The sequence below is a fragment of the Terrapene carolina genome, unplaced genomic scaffold, assembly GCF_002925995.2.
Source record: "Terrapene carolina triunguis isolate 2854851 unplaced genomic scaffold, T_m_triunguis-2.0 Scaffold89, whole genome shotgun sequence".
Lineage (NCBI taxonomy): Eukaryota > Metazoa > Chordata > Testudines > Emydidae > Terrapene > Terrapene triunguis.
Genome location: NW_020664440.1, coordinates 24,590,875 through 24,609,641, shown reverse-complemented (window position 1 = coordinate 24,609,641; position 18,767 = coordinate 24,590,875). Strand labels below are relative to the sequence as shown.

General features: G+C 38.2%; 1 protein-coding gene across 1 annotated transcript in view; it reads right to left on the bottom strand.

Moving 5' to 3' along the window:
• ERC2 (ELKS/RAB6-interacting/CAST family member 2) overlaps positions 1-18,767 on the bottom strand; it is a 633,577-nt gene that overhangs the window by 320,908 nt on the left and 293,902 nt on the right. Inside the window, exon 7 of the mRNA XM_026650452.1 lies at positions 10,364-10,531. Coding sequence (XP_026506237.1) covers positions 10,364-10,531 — 168 coding nt within the window. The remainder of the gene's footprint in view (positions 1-10,363; positions 10,532-18,767) is intronic.

Sequence of the window (18,767 nt, the reverse complement as noted above, 5' to 3'; positions counted from 1 at the left end):
AAAAAAAAATTGGGGGCAACGCTTTTTGGTGCCCCCAAATCTTGGCACCCTAGGCAACCGCCTAGTTTGCCTAAATGGTAGCACCGGCCCTGGTTACCGTCACCCCCTTCTGACTCCTCACACACCTGCTAGTCTCTAAACCCACATAATAAAGCTCATGGAGTCTACAAATAATGACATCATTGGAGTTCCTGAGATGTAAAGGAGCCATTACTTGGTGCTACTAAGGGTGGGTATGTGCTGACTGCTGAGACACCATGTACTTACAAAGTCCTAGATCTGCTTGTGAGATGAGGAAGACCTATGCCAGCCCTCACCCTCTGGTGCTGCTGCTCAGCCTTTGTTAAGTCTCTCTTTCCTAAGGATGTTGGGATCTTCTTCAAGACCTGTTCCCTCTGGGAAATTTTATGGAGGGTCTCATACGCTTAAGGTGAATGAGGTGCTGCTGATGGGCTCCTTGTTACTTGAGTATGGTAATTCTAGGTGTTTTTCTAGATTAATTGAACAATCTAGACTGAGCAGCAGTTCCCAATCTTTTCTGTTCTAGAATACTCTTCCATCAGGACCCCCATTAATCTAGCCAAGACACTCCTCACATTTACCAGTATAGGAAGGGTGAGGTGGTCACAGTCCCTTGACACTTGTTTGAAACCCTCAGGATGAGATCCCATGTCATAAGCTGCCCTAAGAGAAGCATTCTGAGCAAGTTTATCTGGTCAGTGCAATATTCAGCAAGGACAGAGGCTTATTTAGCCAGGAAACTCTTTACCTTCTCTGAGCTCAAACAAGTTAGGAAAACTTTGACATGTGAAACCCAGTGAACTTCAGTTTTGGAAGAGTTACCTATATAAGGTGCCCATTTCCTCACACAAAATAGTGAAGGGGGCACTTGTGGGTTTATCTTTATGAAGTTCACAATCTCATTAGATACCTTTTTTAATAGTTCCAGTGGCATCTTCTTTGATGCCTATGTTCTGTGGTGAACTGAACATGGCTCAAGGTGCAATGGATTCTAGTCACATGGGCCAGATTTTTTAAAAATATTTTTAGAAGTATGAATATGTAGTTAGGTGCCGGATGGGATTTTCAAAAGCTCCTAAGTAGCGAACTCCCAATGGCACCATCATTTCAAATACCAACATAGTGACATCAATCACAACATAACTATCATGAGACACAGGGCACAACAATGTTTCCCCAATTACAAGGGACTCATTAACTTACGCTATTTGCAGTGATACCAACTCTGATGCTCAGAGAACTTTCATCTTTTCAGGACTGCTACTTAATAAAACACCCTTCTGATTTTGTGAACTCATCAGCTTTCACTTGAGGAATTTAGTAGATTTCTTTTGCCAAGATGGATGCTTGCTCTCCAAATGGTTCACTGCTCCATCCTTCTCATGTTAGAATCCTTCACCAGCTACTGACAACTGACAGCAATCTGGTATGTGATTTGGTCTAGGTGTGCTGTAGAGTGAAATCAAGGCTGTAACCAGCAAATCCACAGAGGAGGGGCAAATAGTAAGAAATTATGAATGGTCATGAGCGTCGTGCTGCCTCGCTCCTTAGACCAGTGTAGGGAGAATGTGCTGTAATCCAATTAACTTCCTCTTGAAGGGAAAACTAGAGAGCAAGCGGCAGCACAGGCAGGTCCAAGTAGAGCAGGGAGACAAAGCAAAGTATTGGGTGCTCAGCTACAGCAAAATGGCAAATTCCATTGGAAAAATGGTAGATTCAGCACCACAGTGGAAAAAATCCATGACTGTAGAATCACAAAGTCCACAGAGTCTTGAGTGAGATAAACACTTTGAGCTATTGTTTCTGACTGGCTGTAGATACAGGCCAGTATAACTGCGTTAGTTTATGCTCAGTTTGTTTTTTAGGTTTTCCCCATAACCATAAGGGCTAGAACCATAATTTTGTTTAAAAGGGTAAAGCGGAGAATTGAAGGGGGAAGACAGTGGTCATAACCACACTGAAATCTTTTCATGATCCCCAACGGATTAAGAACAGCCCTGATTTAGATGGACTGATTGGGTCTGTGCTACAGCTGGTCGGGGATTGCTGACAAAATATTTTGTCAGAAAATACAAATTCGTTTAAACCAATTTTTTCCCCCCAAGAACATATCAGTTTTGACTAACCATTTGTCAGAAACGTTTCTCAGGACCAGAATGGAATTTCTCATGATAGACAGCAAGAAATAGCACTCCCAAATAGCAAAAAGCCCAGTTCTTAGGGCACTCACCCAGAATGTGGGAGATCCAAGTTAAAGTCTCTGCTCTGAGTCAGTCTCTCTCTAACCCAATGAACGTTTAATTAGTCATACAAAATGGAACAGCTCCAACTGAAGAGACTGACCCAGTGGTTATAGCACTCACTTTGGATGTGGGAGACACAGGGATTTGAACCTAAGCCTCCCACATCCCAGGTGAGTGCCCTAACCACTGGACCAGTAGCTATTCTGTAACAGGTAGTTCTCTCTCATTTTTCATGACAAACTTTTCAAGGTCTTGGTTTCATCCCAGTGGAAAATAAGAAACATTTTTGAAGTCTCAAAACATTTTACAGAACAGGAAAATCATTTCCTCCCTGGATCTAATCTGTGCTTTCTTGTTTTCTTTTATTTACTCAGACAGCCTCAATTTGTTTCACAAGCATTATTTAAATGCTCTAAAGTTGAGCTCCATTACAAAACCAATGGAAATTGTTCTGACATCAGTTCTATGATGGTATGTTCTTGGATTAATACTGATAGTTTAAAATAGTCTTTTTTCATTGGTGTAGCTCCTTTTTATCCTGGAGTGTCCAAGCAAACATTATCTTGTGTTGCACAGCTTCACCCATCAACAGATAGTGACAATATTTTCTGGCATTCAGTACTTTGAAGACAGTATTCTTATCTGGGGCATCTACTTCTACAGGTGCTATTTCTTCATATGATATACAAGCCAACAGTCACCTTAGCAGCTTTGATGTCATCATTAAAAAATTACCATTACTTGCAAGGTAAACAACATATACAATCTGCTGTCAGAGCCCGGGTCTGTTTTAAGAAACAATTACATCTGTTGTCTCATTCTAGCACTAATGTGGAAGAGTATGATTTGGTTATTTCCAAACTCAATTCATGTTGCACCTTATTTAAGAGCTCTCTGATAGCATCTGCCACAGTTTGTAGTAACATCCAGTGCTCTACCACCAATGTCTTGCCAATGCTAAGGTCCATATTTTTGAAAAGGTATTTAGACATTGTTGCGCTCAGTTTTGCAATGGTTAACTGAACCCAAAGGATTTAGGGCATTTAGGAGTCTAACCCTATCAACTGGATTTAGGCTCCCAAGTGCCCAAATCCCTTTTTAAAATGATATTACGGCTCCTAAATCAGCTAGGTGTGGCAATACTGAGCACAGCAATGCCTAAACACCTGTAAAAATCTGGGCATGGGTATTTTCAGTACATTTCCTCTGTTCCCTAACAATTGTAACAGCTGCCATTAAATATTCTAAAGCCTGCAATGGGATTTTGAGACCACACACCAAATTTATAAATCTATAAAAATCTGATGCAAACTATATTAGCAATGTGCTTAGGCTTTACATGCCAAGCCTGGTCCAAAGGTGCAGCCGTTCTTCCTGTTTCAAGACATGAATGTTCTGAATCCAGAATGTGCAGCTGTTTTGTCCTTCTGAGTCAGAATCCCTTGCCTATGTAAATTAATAATATTAATATAGTTTCAAACTTTTTAAATTCAAGATTAAGACATATTTGTTTGTTTCATTATGGCCTTAATCAGACACGGTGTAAGTTTACTGTTTTTAGAAGACACTAAACCGCAGGGCATGCAACATACTGTATAGTACATTATAATTTAATCTCAGAAGCACAATACCCCCAAGTGTGCAGCATCCAGCTGCTATGCATGCACATTCTAATTATTAAATTATAGTTAAGACTTTAGAGTTTGTAGGAAATATCATAATTAGCTGGTAGTTTAGGGCCTTAAGTCACGTAGCACTTCATCAATCATGAAACTTAAACTAGTAGAGATGGAAACGATAACAATTTTACATGAAAAGTTTGTGTGTTGTAGGGGAAAGCAAATAGTCTCTTAACCCACTTGTATTATCTCATTTTAATCCCCTGCAAAAAACCTCCCTAAAAGAACTTCCACAAGCTTCTGTCCTAAGAAAATCTAACAGTGACTCCTCTACTTTCTTCTCTTTCTACAAAGCTCCTGTTTTCAACACCAAAGAGTCATATATCAGGGTGGTATGTAACTGGCTTTCAAACACCTATGAATTCCAAGGACTAAATGTATCAGGATTAGCCACCGTATGCAGGAGGAAATTGGGAACACGGAAAGACATAAAAGACTTGTCATCCACTTCAGCACTTTCTGCCTTCTGTAACACTGCATATCCCTTGGCCTTTCAATCTACACTGTGGCTGCAGTCATAGAACATGTAAATATTGGTAAGAAATACACAAAGATTTCTGAGGTCTTCCCCTCTGCATGCTAAACTGACAGATATGAGGTGTAAGACTAGCTTTGCCAGGCTAAACATGGTTATTAAAGCAGCATACCCAGTTTTACTGGCACTAACATGAAATGCTGGTGCCAAAATTTCTAAAAGAAAGAAATATTAAGTAACACTGCACCTCTGACATTGACATAAGTTTATTATTATTCCATGCCAATGCACCTTGATCCAAACCATCCAAGTGCATGCTGTTCCAATCCTGGGCCTCCACTAAGACTGACAATTATACTGAATAGTGTAGTGGTTTTCCAGTTTGGTCAAAACTACACACTCTCTCTCATGTGCATATGGCATCTGCAGAGCAGCATTCTATGGTTGCAGTTGTAGGTCCATAAGCCATTTCAAGGCCTCCTCTGTGACATTATTTGGATATCATTCACAACTACACTGAAATTATGGAGTGAAAGGAAAGTGCATTAATCACTCAGTATCTAGCCCTCTACTTTTCTCTACTATATTTTGGCTACATGGGCTCAGATGCCTACCTGTAGAACTCACCACATCAATTCTGTGAGGATTTTTTAGTTGTTTGAATTTTCATATGCATCAGAAAGACTCCTGGCTATCAAAATATTCCCAATGCTTTTCTTTCTTTCCCATCTTTATTAGTAAGTACTCAATAGAATCATTTTTATGCTTCTACACTAGCAATATAAAACAATAAGTTAGGGCCAGATTCTGACACTCTGCCGTATGTTGAGTAGGACCTTACTCAGAGCAGTCCCACTGAAAAAATAAGACTACTCGCAGAGCCAGGTGTTATTCAACATGGAAAAAAACCATCAAAATCTGACCCCGCATAGAAGAAAATGAAGCCTTCCTAATTAGGCTTGTCATACTTTCAAAAGCGGCTAATGACTAGTGTGAACATTTTTAAAATTGCAGTTCCATCATATTCAATGTTTTCAAGAGAATAACTTGGCAACCATGCATTTATCTGCATCCAAGCAGTGGTGCTGAAACAGTTAGTATAGTGGGGGTACTGAAAGCCATTGAACAAAACTGTAAACCCTGTATATGAGGGAAACCACTTCAAGCCAGGGGGTGCTGCCACATCCCCAGCTCCCTTAGTTCCAGCACCTATGCCAACTTGTTCACTGCAAGAGACAGGATATTTCACCAGAAGGACGAAATAATCTGTTTCTGCGGAGGCTCTTATGTTCCATCTGAAAGAGTTCATATTCCATTTCACATAGTATATTTGGAATATACACAGTTCTTGCTAGAGACAGATGAACCTCAAATGTTAAGCACCAATATGTCTGGCTACCAACAGTTGGAGTAAAGGCTCCACAGGGAGAGAAATATCCAAGGGACCAAAAAGGAAAGTGGAGCAGTGACTGGACACCAGTGGAGCATGAGAGAAGGATGGCAGGGATGTATATACTAGGGGAGAAAAGGAGAAAGGAACCCAGCATCAGCAAAGCACAAATAGAGTAGGGAGGCTAGATTTAAGAAAAAAAAAAAAGAACAGAACCGGTGTAAGGGAGAAGACAAAATGAATGTCCAGGGAGATTGAAGTGTTCTCCTACTGGCTTTTGTATGTTACCATTCCTGATGTCTGATTTGTGTCCATTTATTCTTTATTCAGTCTCTACGTAAAAGAATAAACGGACACAAATTGAACATCAGGAATAATAACATACAAAAGCCAGTAGGAGAACACTTCAATCTCCTTCAGTCATTCTATAACAGATTTAAAAGTAGCCATACTTGGAAAAAAAAAAAAAAACTTCAAAAACAAACTTCAAAGAGAAACTGCAGAACTAAAATTCATTTGCAAATTTAACACGATTAATTTGGGCTTAAATAGGGACTCGGAGTGGCTGGCTCACTACAAAAGCAACTTTCCCTCTCCTGGCATTGACACCTCCTCATCAATGGGAGTGGACTACATCCACCCTGATTGAATTGGCCCTGTCAACACTGGTTCTCCACTTGTTAGGTAACTCCCTTCTCTTCATGTGTCAGTATAATAATGCCTGCATCTGTAATTTTCACTCCATGCATCTGAAGAAGTCTTTTTTTACCCACAAAAGCTTATGCCCAAATAAATCTGTTAGTCTTTAAGGTGCCACCAGACTCCTTGTTGTTTTTGTGGATACAGACTAACACGGTTACCCCCTGATACTTAACACTCTACATCTCTAGTGGATAAAGGATAAAATAATTTACTGGGTCCTGAAGAAGGGGTGAGACATCCCTTTGGGTCACACAGGATAAAAAAGGGGGGTGGCTTTTGGGTTTTTATTTAAGGAAGACATTCTGAATAATCAGTCTAAATACAGGTGGGCTTGATAAAAAGATTAACTTTTTAGCTTTGTGTAGAAAAGTCTGTACTTTTGATGGAAACCTACAGAATTTCTACTTTGGGATTGTACATCAGACATAAGGAAAATAAACAGAAAAAATTTCCTTTATAGTATCATGATGTGAATTTATTTAAACAATTGGGGAGAAAGGGTGATAATGTTTCAGTTTAAACTTTCTTCAGATAAATCATCTGTGAATGAATGTAACCCTAAACATGTTCGTACACTTTTGAAAGCCTCATACTAAGTTGTAAATGTGACCTGAAGGTAATTCTAGAAGAATTTTCCATGCATTATATCCCTACCATACAAATAAAATTATGATATTTACACAATAATTATGTCTAGGCATGCCAGGGTAAATCAGCACCTAGATATTATGGCAATGGGCTCATTACAAATACCCCATATAGTCTAAATCTACACATACATTTAACTCTATGATCTCAAAGAATGATTTAGTGCCAAATCCTCATGCATGTAATCCCATTGATCATTTCTTCTGCAAGTAAAACAAGAATTTGGCCCTTAGCGTACAACATGAACATCAGACATATCCTAATGCAGTACATTATTCAAGTAAAATAAAGTCAGGCACTAATTCCAACGTTAGAGAACCAATTTGGTACATTTTGCAATTAGTTCTTACCAGGATTTATTTCTTGCACTGTATACCATGCACATTCCAGGGGACGCACTTACTAGATCATAATAAGAGTTCACGCTGGGATTCAGTTGGGAATAGTAGTGCAACTCTAGAATTGTTATTTTCAGTAAAAAGTCAGGTATTTTGAAAGGCTACAGGTCTATTTATATATGCATGGATATAAAAGAACAAACACTGCATTTTAGTTAATTTGATATGAAAGTGTACAACTTTGGGATCAAATGGAATGAAGATATTTTTGGCAGAATTATTAGGTAACCCAGGGTTTTATACAGAATATATGGTAGGTAGAGAATTTACTGTACCTCTTTCATACACCAATGGAATAATCTTAAACCAAAAAACAAAAATAATGCAATATAGTGTATATTCAAAAGCTTACATTCACTACATATTAGAATCATAGAAATGTTAGGCTGGAGGGACACTCAAGAGGTCATCTAATCTAGCTCCATGCACTAAGGCAGGATCAAGTATACTTAGACCATCCCTAACTAACCTGTTCTTAAAAACCTCCAGATTCTGCAACCTCCCTTGGAAGCCTATTCACAGCTTAACTACCCTTAGTCAGAAAGTTTTTACTAACGTATAACCTAAACCTCCCTTGCTGCAGATTAAGCCCATTACTTCTTGTCCTATTGTCAGTACCTAAATGTAGTACTTTGCAATTGTCATTATTGAGTTTCATCTTGTTGATTTCTGACCAATTCTCCAATTTGCCAACGTCCTTTTGGATTCTAATCCTGTCCTCCAAAATGCTAGCAACTCCACCCCAGCTTAGTGTCACCCACACATTTTTAAGCACTTTCTCCATTCTGTTAGCCAAGTCCTTAATTAAAATATTGACTAGTACTGGACACAGGATGGACCCTGCAGGACCCTACTAGATATGCCCTCCCAGTTTGATAGCGAAGCATTGATAACTACTCTGAGTACCGTTTTTCAACAACCAGTTATGCACTCACCTTATGGTAATTTCATCTAGACCACATGTCCCTACTTTGGTTATGATACTTCTGTGACAAGTTACTTTTATCATAACCGTTTGAGCACCTGTCCTGCACTCTGCCTACTGATCAGTATCTCCCAGGACTAATTTTACTGCTATTCCAAACCTCTGACTGGCTTCAAATAATTGCCTTTTTTTTTTTAATCACAAGCCATAACACTTATTTTTTCCCCTCTTCAAAATTATCCTAATTTGAGATCCAGAACAAAAATATTCAATCCAGGATCAATGAAAGGTCTATGATTTGATATCTTCCACATCATCAAGGTTACACCTCAACTGCTAGCAGAGCACCTCACCCTCCCTGATTGAACTAACCTCGTTATCTCCATACTGATTTATACCTGCCTCTGGAGATTTCCATTACTTGCATCTGAAGAAGTGAGGTTCTTACCCACGAAAGCTTATGCTCCCAATACTTCTGTTAGTCTTAAAGGTGCCACAGGACCCTCTATTGCTTTTTACAGATTCAGACTAACACAGCTACCCCTCTGAAACTAGAGTTGAATATCCAAGAATGTCAACTTTTTTTTTTCTTAAAGAATTTCATTAAAAAAAAAAAAAAAACAGAGGGCAGGGATCCAAATTCTGGTCTGGAACTCAGTCCCTTACTTCCTGGGCTTACAGGGACAATGTTCTCAATTCCTGAGAATGCAAGCACATCTTGCATTGCTCAAGCATCCACATCTAGCCAACCTCTGATAGACCCACATGCAGCCCATATGAACCCTTCAATGCTAAAGATGGAGGAATCCTGGAGAAGAATATATTTGGTTTGCTTTTAATTTTGTTCTTATAATTAGCAACAGTTTGTTTTAAGAAGCGTATCATTTAAACATACTATACATATATTCATATATATATATATATATCACAAAACATGGAGCGGGGACCTGTTGATAGGCTACAAATTGAAAGTGAATTTATTTTTATTTTTAAAAATATACATTAAAACATACTTGATTCCAGATACTAGTGGACCTTGTGTTTTCTTCTCTTTCTTCTTTCATTTTATATAGAGAGAGACTGTACATAGAACAGATGTAGTGTTACGCTAGTAGCTTTCCAAAAAGGTTTCTTTCCCTAGAGTGGACAGTATTAAGGTAAGGCCAACCTCCCAAATAAAATTAAGTGAGTTAGCTGAATCTGTGAAAAATTTGCTATTTGTTAAAAAAAAAAAAAAAAAAAATTGGGGGCGGGGGGAATAAATTGTTTCATGATGGCATTTGTTCCCCTTTTTTGGAGTGTGTCTTTGGTTTCTTGGATTTTTGCACACACAAAGCACAGGACATAAGAACTCAAAGAATTTAGGTTCTCTAATTAGGTTATTTTTCAAATCTTTAAAATGTGTAATATAAAAAGTGAAATAGTCTGAGCCACATTCTGTCACCCTTTCATTGAATAGTATCTTATTCCTTAAGCAGTCCCATTCATTTCAGTGACACTACTCAATGTGAGTAAGGCTAACAGAATCTGGCTTTTTTGAAAGTCAAAGAATTTTATCTGAATTTATTAAAGATTTTTTCCCTTAACTTCACGAATTTTGTACACACCACATCATATGGTGTTCTCTATACTGAATGTAATAATTGCAGATGGTGGGCCCAATCTCAAAACCTTCACTTATGTAAATAATCCATACAGAAATAGTCCTACTGAAGTCAATAGGACAAATCATGTCAGTAGGAACTACTTCCATGAGTAAGGATTGCAGTCTTAGCCCCTGTGTTTTATATCACATTAAAGGCAGTATACTGTAATAAATGAATACATGCTCTTGCTAGTTTCTCTTAAATTTTACAACATATTCTTTTGTTAGAAGTCTTACCTTTTTCTGAAGGACATTGATTTTTCTTTCCTTTACTTCTAACATGTCTTTCATATCTCGAATCTCTCCAGCCAAGGTTCCCTTCTCTTCTGTGAGGTCTTGCAGTTGTTTTGTTTTTTTATTAAGAAAAGTTTCTTTTTCTTCCAGTCGTAATCTCAAGGCATCAACCTGTAGTCAATAAATGAAACACAAAGACTTTAAGGAAAGAATGGTAGTAAATAATAGTTAAGGTTACATAAGCTTTTCCATTTTAACCCCCTATTTTCTGTTGCATCTGAAACCTTTACTTTTTGGACTAAGATTTTCTCTGCCCAAAGTTGATTTTTTTTTTAGAGAATTAAATAAATATACTCTCTCATTAAAACATTATCCTTTAGAGTTGTGGTGTTGTTTTGTTTGTTTAACAACTCTAAAACAGTAAAGGTTGGAATACTAAGTTGAAATTTGACATTAAAACAGTCTTCATTAAGTTGAGGTGCTTATGAATGATCTAGGAAAGTTCATTTTGATTTGATAAACGTATAGTCCATTGAAAATAGTACTCTGAACATGCAGTGCATTTTACTTTGAGTTTTCTTGCTGAAGTCATGAAGTACCCAGCTAGGGAGGGTACCCTCGGTAGTTTATCTGTAGAGTGAAATAGTGAAGGTGCCACTGAACAAAGGGAAGGTTTCAACAGGATCCTTTACCTTCTTCAATGTCCATCATCTTGTAAGGCTCTCAATAAATGAAGTACAAGAGTACTTCCTGTATTCACTGCAAATCTTGTAAGATAAAAATTGAACATCTCTGAAGGAGAAAGGTCCTTTCCTCTAGTCCTTGTGAGGTGTAGCTAACCAAGTTGTTCTATATTATGGATTTTCTCTTGTATTTCTTTGTAAAAAAACAAACTATGAAATTCCATCAAAATTATTAATAGAGTGTTAAATTTAAACCAGTAAGCACCCCAAGAGTCAGGAAAATACACATTCAACTTTAACTGTGTCAATTTCTACTTTTTGAATACAACCGTGCAACTTTGCTGTTCTTTTAACAGTTGGTGGACTGTATTAGTAAGATAAAAATACATATTGAAACACTTGTCAAAATATGGTCAGCAGAGCACTTGTTGGTGATCTGGAAAGAATTGGTAGGTCATGTGATACTGGTTCCTACTTGTGTGTACAGCTGTTTCTACAGGCAGCTAGATTTTTTCATAGCAGTTAGGAGTCTGGATATCTGTAAAAGCATTGGAAAGAAAGCCCACCTGTCTACATCAAAAATAAGAGAGGGAAAATGAAGCCATCTTCAGGGACTACAAGCACAGATTGGACTGAAGCTGACAGGCATTATTTAGAATAATCAACAGGAAAGGAATGTCCATTGGAGAAGGGAGCAAAGTAAGCAGGCAGCATAACCAGGGTAAGCATGGGAGGGGATGACCAGGTGCCTAGGCAGCATGTCCCCGGAAGTAGAGAACCAGGCATTGGGCAGTACATATACTGTACACTAGGTCCAAGCAGCCAAGAAGTACATACAACTGTAAAGAAGAAAGAGGACCAGAGTGGCAGACAAGCCAATGCCAGGGGGAGAGAGGGGACAGAAAAGATGGAAAGAGGGATGATTGAAGAGCAAGAAGACAGTGTGACTTTTTCAAAAAGGACTAAATAATTATTGCACTACACAGTTAAAAATATGTTAATGCTTTTCTCATATGACATTTCTATGTAAACAATTGCTATGAGTAGTTTCCACAGGGATAATGCATACTTTCAAGTGGAATAGGAGTCGGGCTACTCCGTTGTGAACGGGAGGAGAAGAGGTCCACAGGACGCTCTTTGTATGAGCTCACAGCCTGCACTAACATGTAGTATGCAAACTTGACATTGTTGATGGTATGGATAGTAACCATCAGGCTTTACTGTGTTTGACATTTCCTTATTGGGCTATGATTTATGATAATCAAAGGGATTTGAAGTAAAAGAGCTCGTCACAACTTCTTAAAAATAATAATAATTGCCCAGTTTCAGCAAAATACTTAAGCATGTGCTTAATACATGGGAGAAATTCCATTCCAACCAAGCAAAGCACTTAAGCAAATGCTTAAGTGCTTTAATGAATCAAGGCCATAATAACTAATACAGATTCTTAATTATGATAGATATATATAACAGACTGCAGATTATGATGATGTGGATGAGAAGGGGAAGTGAAGTCAGAGATTGAACAGTAAAAACACAACTGGAAAATGTGATAATATAGGATTTAAACAAGCTGCATTGTACATGGAACAAAAGAATAGGAACAATATGAAAATTAAATGATCCAACACTGGAATAATTTAAGATTGAAAAGATCCAAGCTTGGAATGATTGTAGAGTATAAGAATCCAAAATACACTGTGTAAGCTGTGCTGAGCTTGACATTCAGTAACATTCATGTATAAGTTCTTTCCATTTCTGCAGAAATGGAAAGAGCAAAAGCAACATCTCTCTGCTGGAAAATGCAGTAAAATATGGTGCTTAGGTAGCATAGACAGTGTGGTAAATAAAGCAAACTGGAAAAGAGAAATAACAGAAAATAAACTGAATTGGAAAGTATACCCATTAAATACATCTCATTTTTTCTTTACTGTAAGCATTGCTGTTATGGAAAGGGCAACTTATTGGACTGAAGCAAAAGCCAAAAGGGGGGCGGGAGGTGATAAGCCCAGGTGTTTAACTTTTTTTCCTTTATCAATCATATTGTTAAAATGAAACACACACAAAACAATTAAATCCTCATCAAAGCCCCAACTCAGCAAAGCACTTTACTACACACTTAACTGTAACCATTATTACTTAAATGGGAGTTACAATTCACATTTGGTTCCTTGAATTATCACTTAAAACACAACTCCCTCTATAAACATATTGCTGCACTGAAATGCAACTAGCTATGCTGCAGTGAGAAGAAACCAAGCAGTATAGACAGGGAGTGGAAGTTTTGGCCAGGAGAATGGAGTAAAGGCATTATGAATTTATGACAAATTATTTTCTTCCCTACTCTGTTATTTTCAGATCAAAATAGCTTAAACATTAGTTTTTTTGCAGTCTTCTTGTGATTAAGTTTAATTTTTAAAAAGTAATACACACTGTATTCGATCATGAAATAGACAGCTCCCAAGAAAATCTATAGCCACAAAATATTAAGATAGACTAGCTGTACGTAAAATTTGATCTTCTAACATAAATCCATTCAAAAGTTCCTCTTCAGAAATTCCTCCTTTTTAAATGCCATTGGAGAACAATAAAACCAAACCACTGTTAGAGCTAAGCTTTATGGATTCAATTCTACATTCCTTGCACACCCCAAACTCCCATCAAAGTCAACCATGGGTTACAGAAATAAAAACAATTTATTCTTAACTGAACTATTTCTGTTTGTTTTTCCAGAAGGCCGGCTACTAGGCCCAAATTTTTAGCTGGAGCCCTCCTGGAATGGGAAAGGAGATGCCAAAAATGGTATTACATGCCTACTTTCAGGGTCTGCTTTTTCTCCTCTGGAGAGGGAGGACAGTCTCAGTCTACAGTCTGGAAAGCATGCAGAGGCGATTTTGGGGTGGAGAGAGCCTGCAGGTAGTCCACCAATACACGGACATTATCACTACTTGGAAGTTAGAGAATTCAGATTAAAACACCTTTATACAAATAATAAAGCCAATGGCACACGCAATACTCCTTGAATGAAGGTAGAATTTTTCTGACCCTTTTTTCTCTATGGCTGATCCCTGAAATCACCCAGTGCTGTGTTAAATGGATCTCACCAGGCTAAGTTAAGCAGTAAGTTCCACTCAGAGAAGGCATTATTATATGTTTATAGTACATGGCAGTGTAGTCCTAGAACACTTTCCCCTCCAGCAGGGAGTTTGCAGGAGCTCAAACAAGTGAGAAATTTTAGATTTACAAATCCAAAATTTCAAATATAAAATCTGTAACACCAGAAAGTGATGGATTTGGAGTTAAATCAACATTTTACTGAAATATGAGAAATTTAATTCACAATAAAAAAGCTAGCATTAAGTAACAATGAAAAATGTTATTTTGGCATTTTTAAGCAGTGCAATAAGCCTAGTCAGAAAGGGTCATGTATATTAATCAATCAACCTTTTTTCTAGTGGTTAAACTGCACATTGTTAGAGTACAAAATAATCTGCAAAGAAATCTGATTTATTCTGATTTATATTGTGAGTTTTGTAATGCTAAATTTGTTCTGAACAAAAGTCTTTGCAAAGCCATTTTAAAAATTCAGTTTGGGACCAATTTAGATGATCTATTGAATCTCAGGATGCGTGTTCTTCCTGCTCTTAAAATGGCTCATTGCTTTTCTATACACTGGGAAAAAGATTTACACTATAGTTTATTGGATTTTTTTCTCTTTTCTTTTTATGAAGATTTTGAATAAGAACAAATAATAATAATAGGTCTTACAACAGTCCACAAGCGTAAAATGCAAGCCTCAAAGTGACTTTTAAAACAAAACAAAAAACAGGAGACCTGCTATGTTGCCCTGAGCAAATCTATTGTGCCTTTAAGGCACTAGCCTGCGATTGAGTGGATGGGAGGCATCACTGCAGCAGGAGCTCTAAAAGTGTTGCTCCTCAGAAAGGCATTATGAGGCTGATTCTCAGAAGTGCTGAGCATCAGCATTTTCACACTTAAAGTCAACAGGAGCCAGTGCTGCTCAGCACCTCTGAAAATCAGAATTGGTACCTCTCAGAGTTCCTACTTGTGCAGGGGAAGTATGGCTGCTTCAAGGAGTGCACCACACACTTCCCTCTGCGGACAGCCTGCTCTCTTGGCTAGATTTAAAGGGGGTAGGTTCATGGCCTCCTTTCTCCCATCTCTCTTTTGGTGGTTAACTGCTAGGCCAGTCCAACAAATCCCTACATTTAGATTAGCACATGTACTATGAAACTGCAAATTGCCCTTCCACACCTGATATAGTACAGGGGTAGGCAACCTATGGCATGTGTGCCGATTTTCTGTGGCACTCACACTGCCCGGGTCCTGGCCACCGGTCCAGGCGGCTCTGCATTTTAATTTAATTTTAAATGAAGCTTCTTAAACATTTTAAAAACCTTATTTACTTTACATACAATAGTTTAGCTCTATATTATAGACTTATAGAAAGAGACATTCTAAAAATGTTAAAATGTATTACTGGCACGCAAAACCTTACATTAGAGTGAATAAATGAAGACTCAGCACACCACTTCTGAAAGGTTGCCGACCCCTGATATAGTAAGTAACACTTTATGGCTTTCTACACTACTAAAGATAGAACCCAAACCTCCGAAAAGTATTATTTTTCTTGTTAAAAACTAATGGCTAAATTCTTGCTCCATGCTCAAGTCCATCAGAATATTTGCATCTTATCACAGTGATGTGTTTTGTTCAGGCCCATAGGTGTTTTGTACACTGCAAAGTGAGCGGATCATGGTTCCTAATGTAAAGGCTCTTTCATTGAGATTAATTAGACTCTTCCAAAAGAGGCAGGATCTGGCCCAAGGCAGGAATAGATTTAAAATAGTCCCTATAAACTTGTGCCTAGATTCCCAGCTGTTGGAATCATGTAATTGTGACAGTATTTCAAGCTTTCACTTTGGGAAAAAAAGTTTCTACCTCTCATGGTTGCAAATAAAAGCTTGAAAACATGATCCAAGAATAACTGATGCAGTGACGTCTGTCTGCCAACATCCTGTTCAATGTTCCCTGTTCTTCTTTGTGAAGAAACTTTGTGTTTTATTACTAGTTTTTAATCAATACAGCTCCAAATGTATGCTAGGCACTTTACATACAAGCACATGTGAGAGCTCAGATTAAAACCTGCAGGTGACAGCAAATCCACTGCAGAGCTAAGGCAGAATATTAGACAAAGTACACGATTTACATGCCATCTATAACATCCCCTTCACCCTTCTGGCTGCTAAAAGAAAATGGTGAGGAGATGTGTGCTGGAACTTAACACACACATTCTCTCTCTCTCCACTCCTGTTCTCCAGGGGAGGAGGTGCAGTTCAAGTTAGTGGCTGCTCCTTCTTCCCAAGGTTGGCGGGGGAATATTCTGCCAGGTGTTCTACCACACCGCTAGGACTTTTTCCTTTACTCTCCCAGTTGTGAGTAGTCCTATGCCTAATGCTCTGTTGTCTGCCTATAGCCAAAGGGTCAGTAGGTGATCCCCACTGTATCACACACAGGCAGCAGCAGTCAGTCCCTGTGATCATCGCTCTGCTTGAGCCTATTCAGAAGGGCAGAGCCAGTTGGGAAGAGTGAGCAGGCACACAGACTGTGTGGGGCCTTGTGAATATGGATTTATTTTCCATTCACAGGCATACACAGGCGTTTGGAGGAAAATTGGTCATGTTGATCAATCATTTCCCCTGCTTTTAATTTTTCTCTCAGCCTCTAATAATCATGAACCAAAATGTTTGCATTTCTCAGAAAGTTAAACTACCTCAGCTGAACTGCAGTCAACCTTTTAGAGTATATCATCAGCTTGGTACTAAGCGAGAATGACATTTCATAAGTCAAATGTGAACCTCCAAATGGTGTGAAACCAAAAGCTATTAAATCATCTTCATGCTCTGTAGAAGCTAAGGAGCAAAAGAGTGTCTGGTATACACCCAGGTTGATTTTCCGAGGTTACAAATTATCTTTGTCTTCCCTAAAAATGTTATCACAAAATCATGAAAAAAAAAAAAACCCACCTTACTGCAGCGTGCTGTGAAAAACTGTCTGCCTCTTCCGCCTAACTGCATTTTAAATATGACCAAAAAAGAACTGGAACATTGATCATATTACAGCATCAGGTGTATGTGTGCATATATATAAGCAATTTTTGTACACAAGAACCCTCTCTTCGTTTTTTCACTCAAAGTCCTTCATTCCGCCAGCCCCTTCAAACTTTGGCAGTTCACTTCCTAGTAAAACTTGGCAATTTAGAGAACATCTTTTCCCAGAAAAACAAAGCAAAATCCGATGAGATACCCCATACATAAAGCCTTTCAAAGACCATTGTATAAGTAGACTGCTTTTTATTTTTTGTCTAGCTTATTTTTTCTCTTACTTATTTCAAGTATTTAATATATTAAAACCTGTCATTTGGTCCAGCAATATGCAACACTTTTATAACATTTCAATAGTAGGGTATACTTTAAAAAAAAAAAAAGGAAAAGTTCATGTAAGTGGCAAAAAATGCCAAATTAAAAGTCAAACTTTATTAGTCTTCATGCCATCACCCACTACTCATGTCCAGTTCCAGCAGTGACATCTATTTTTGGAAGTATCTCACTGTTATATGTTTAACTTGTATGCCATATTATATATATCATTTATGAAACTGCTTTAAAGGTTGTGCAGCTCTGCTAGGAAATAAAATGTACAGAAGCAATGCTGTGTTTCATTGTTAAGAATTACTTCTTTTAACACCAAAATTAAAAATATTTGCTAAGACACAGGTTTGGCTGTATTTTTTCTTTTTAATGTGTTAACAATACACTCCTGACTTTTCACGTCGAATGCTATGGACTAGATCATGAGATAATGATGGCTACTGAATAAAAGGCAGTGTGCTGCTCAAAGTCACAGTCTCCCTCTCAGTCCATCCATTGCTCTAGCGGGCAAGGGAGACTAAACTCTGCTGGGTCTCTATTTGGCACAGAATATTATCACTTAGCACTAAGGTTGCCAACACTGTATTTAAAAAACAAGGGACTGTTTTCTTATCACCCCATCCCATCCCTCCTCCCGATATTACTAATTATCATTAATAAATAATAAAAGAATAATAATACATAATAATAATAATAATAATAATACATTCACCAGGAGTATTTTTTGCTTCATTTTGCAGCACTCAGTAACTCCCAATCTTGTTGTACAGAGATGAAAAGTCACGGGACGTCCCTTGTAATAAGGGTCTATTGGTAACCCTACTTAGCACATAGAGCAGGGGTCAGCAACCTTTCAAAAGTGGTGTGCCAAGTCTTCATTTATTCACTCTGATTTAAGGGTTCGTGTGCCAGTAATACATTTTACTGTTTTTAGAAGGTCTCTTTCTATAAGTCTATGATATATAACTAAACTATTGTTGTATGTAAAGTAAATAAGGTTTTTAAAATGTTTAAGAAGCTTCATTTAAAATTAAATTTAAATGCAGAGCCCCCCGGACCGGTGGCCAGGACCCAGGCAGTATGAGTGCCACTGAAAATCAGCTCGCGTGCCGCCTTCGGCACGCGTGCCATAGGTTGCCTACTCCTGACAGAGGGACAGAGCCACGGTTCTGTCCATTCTTCCCCTTGTTCTGTCCCCTCCTGTGCCAGCTCTGCAGAGCCTGCTCCACTTCTGTGCTGCCACTCATTACATGGGTAGTTGGTGCAGCAGCC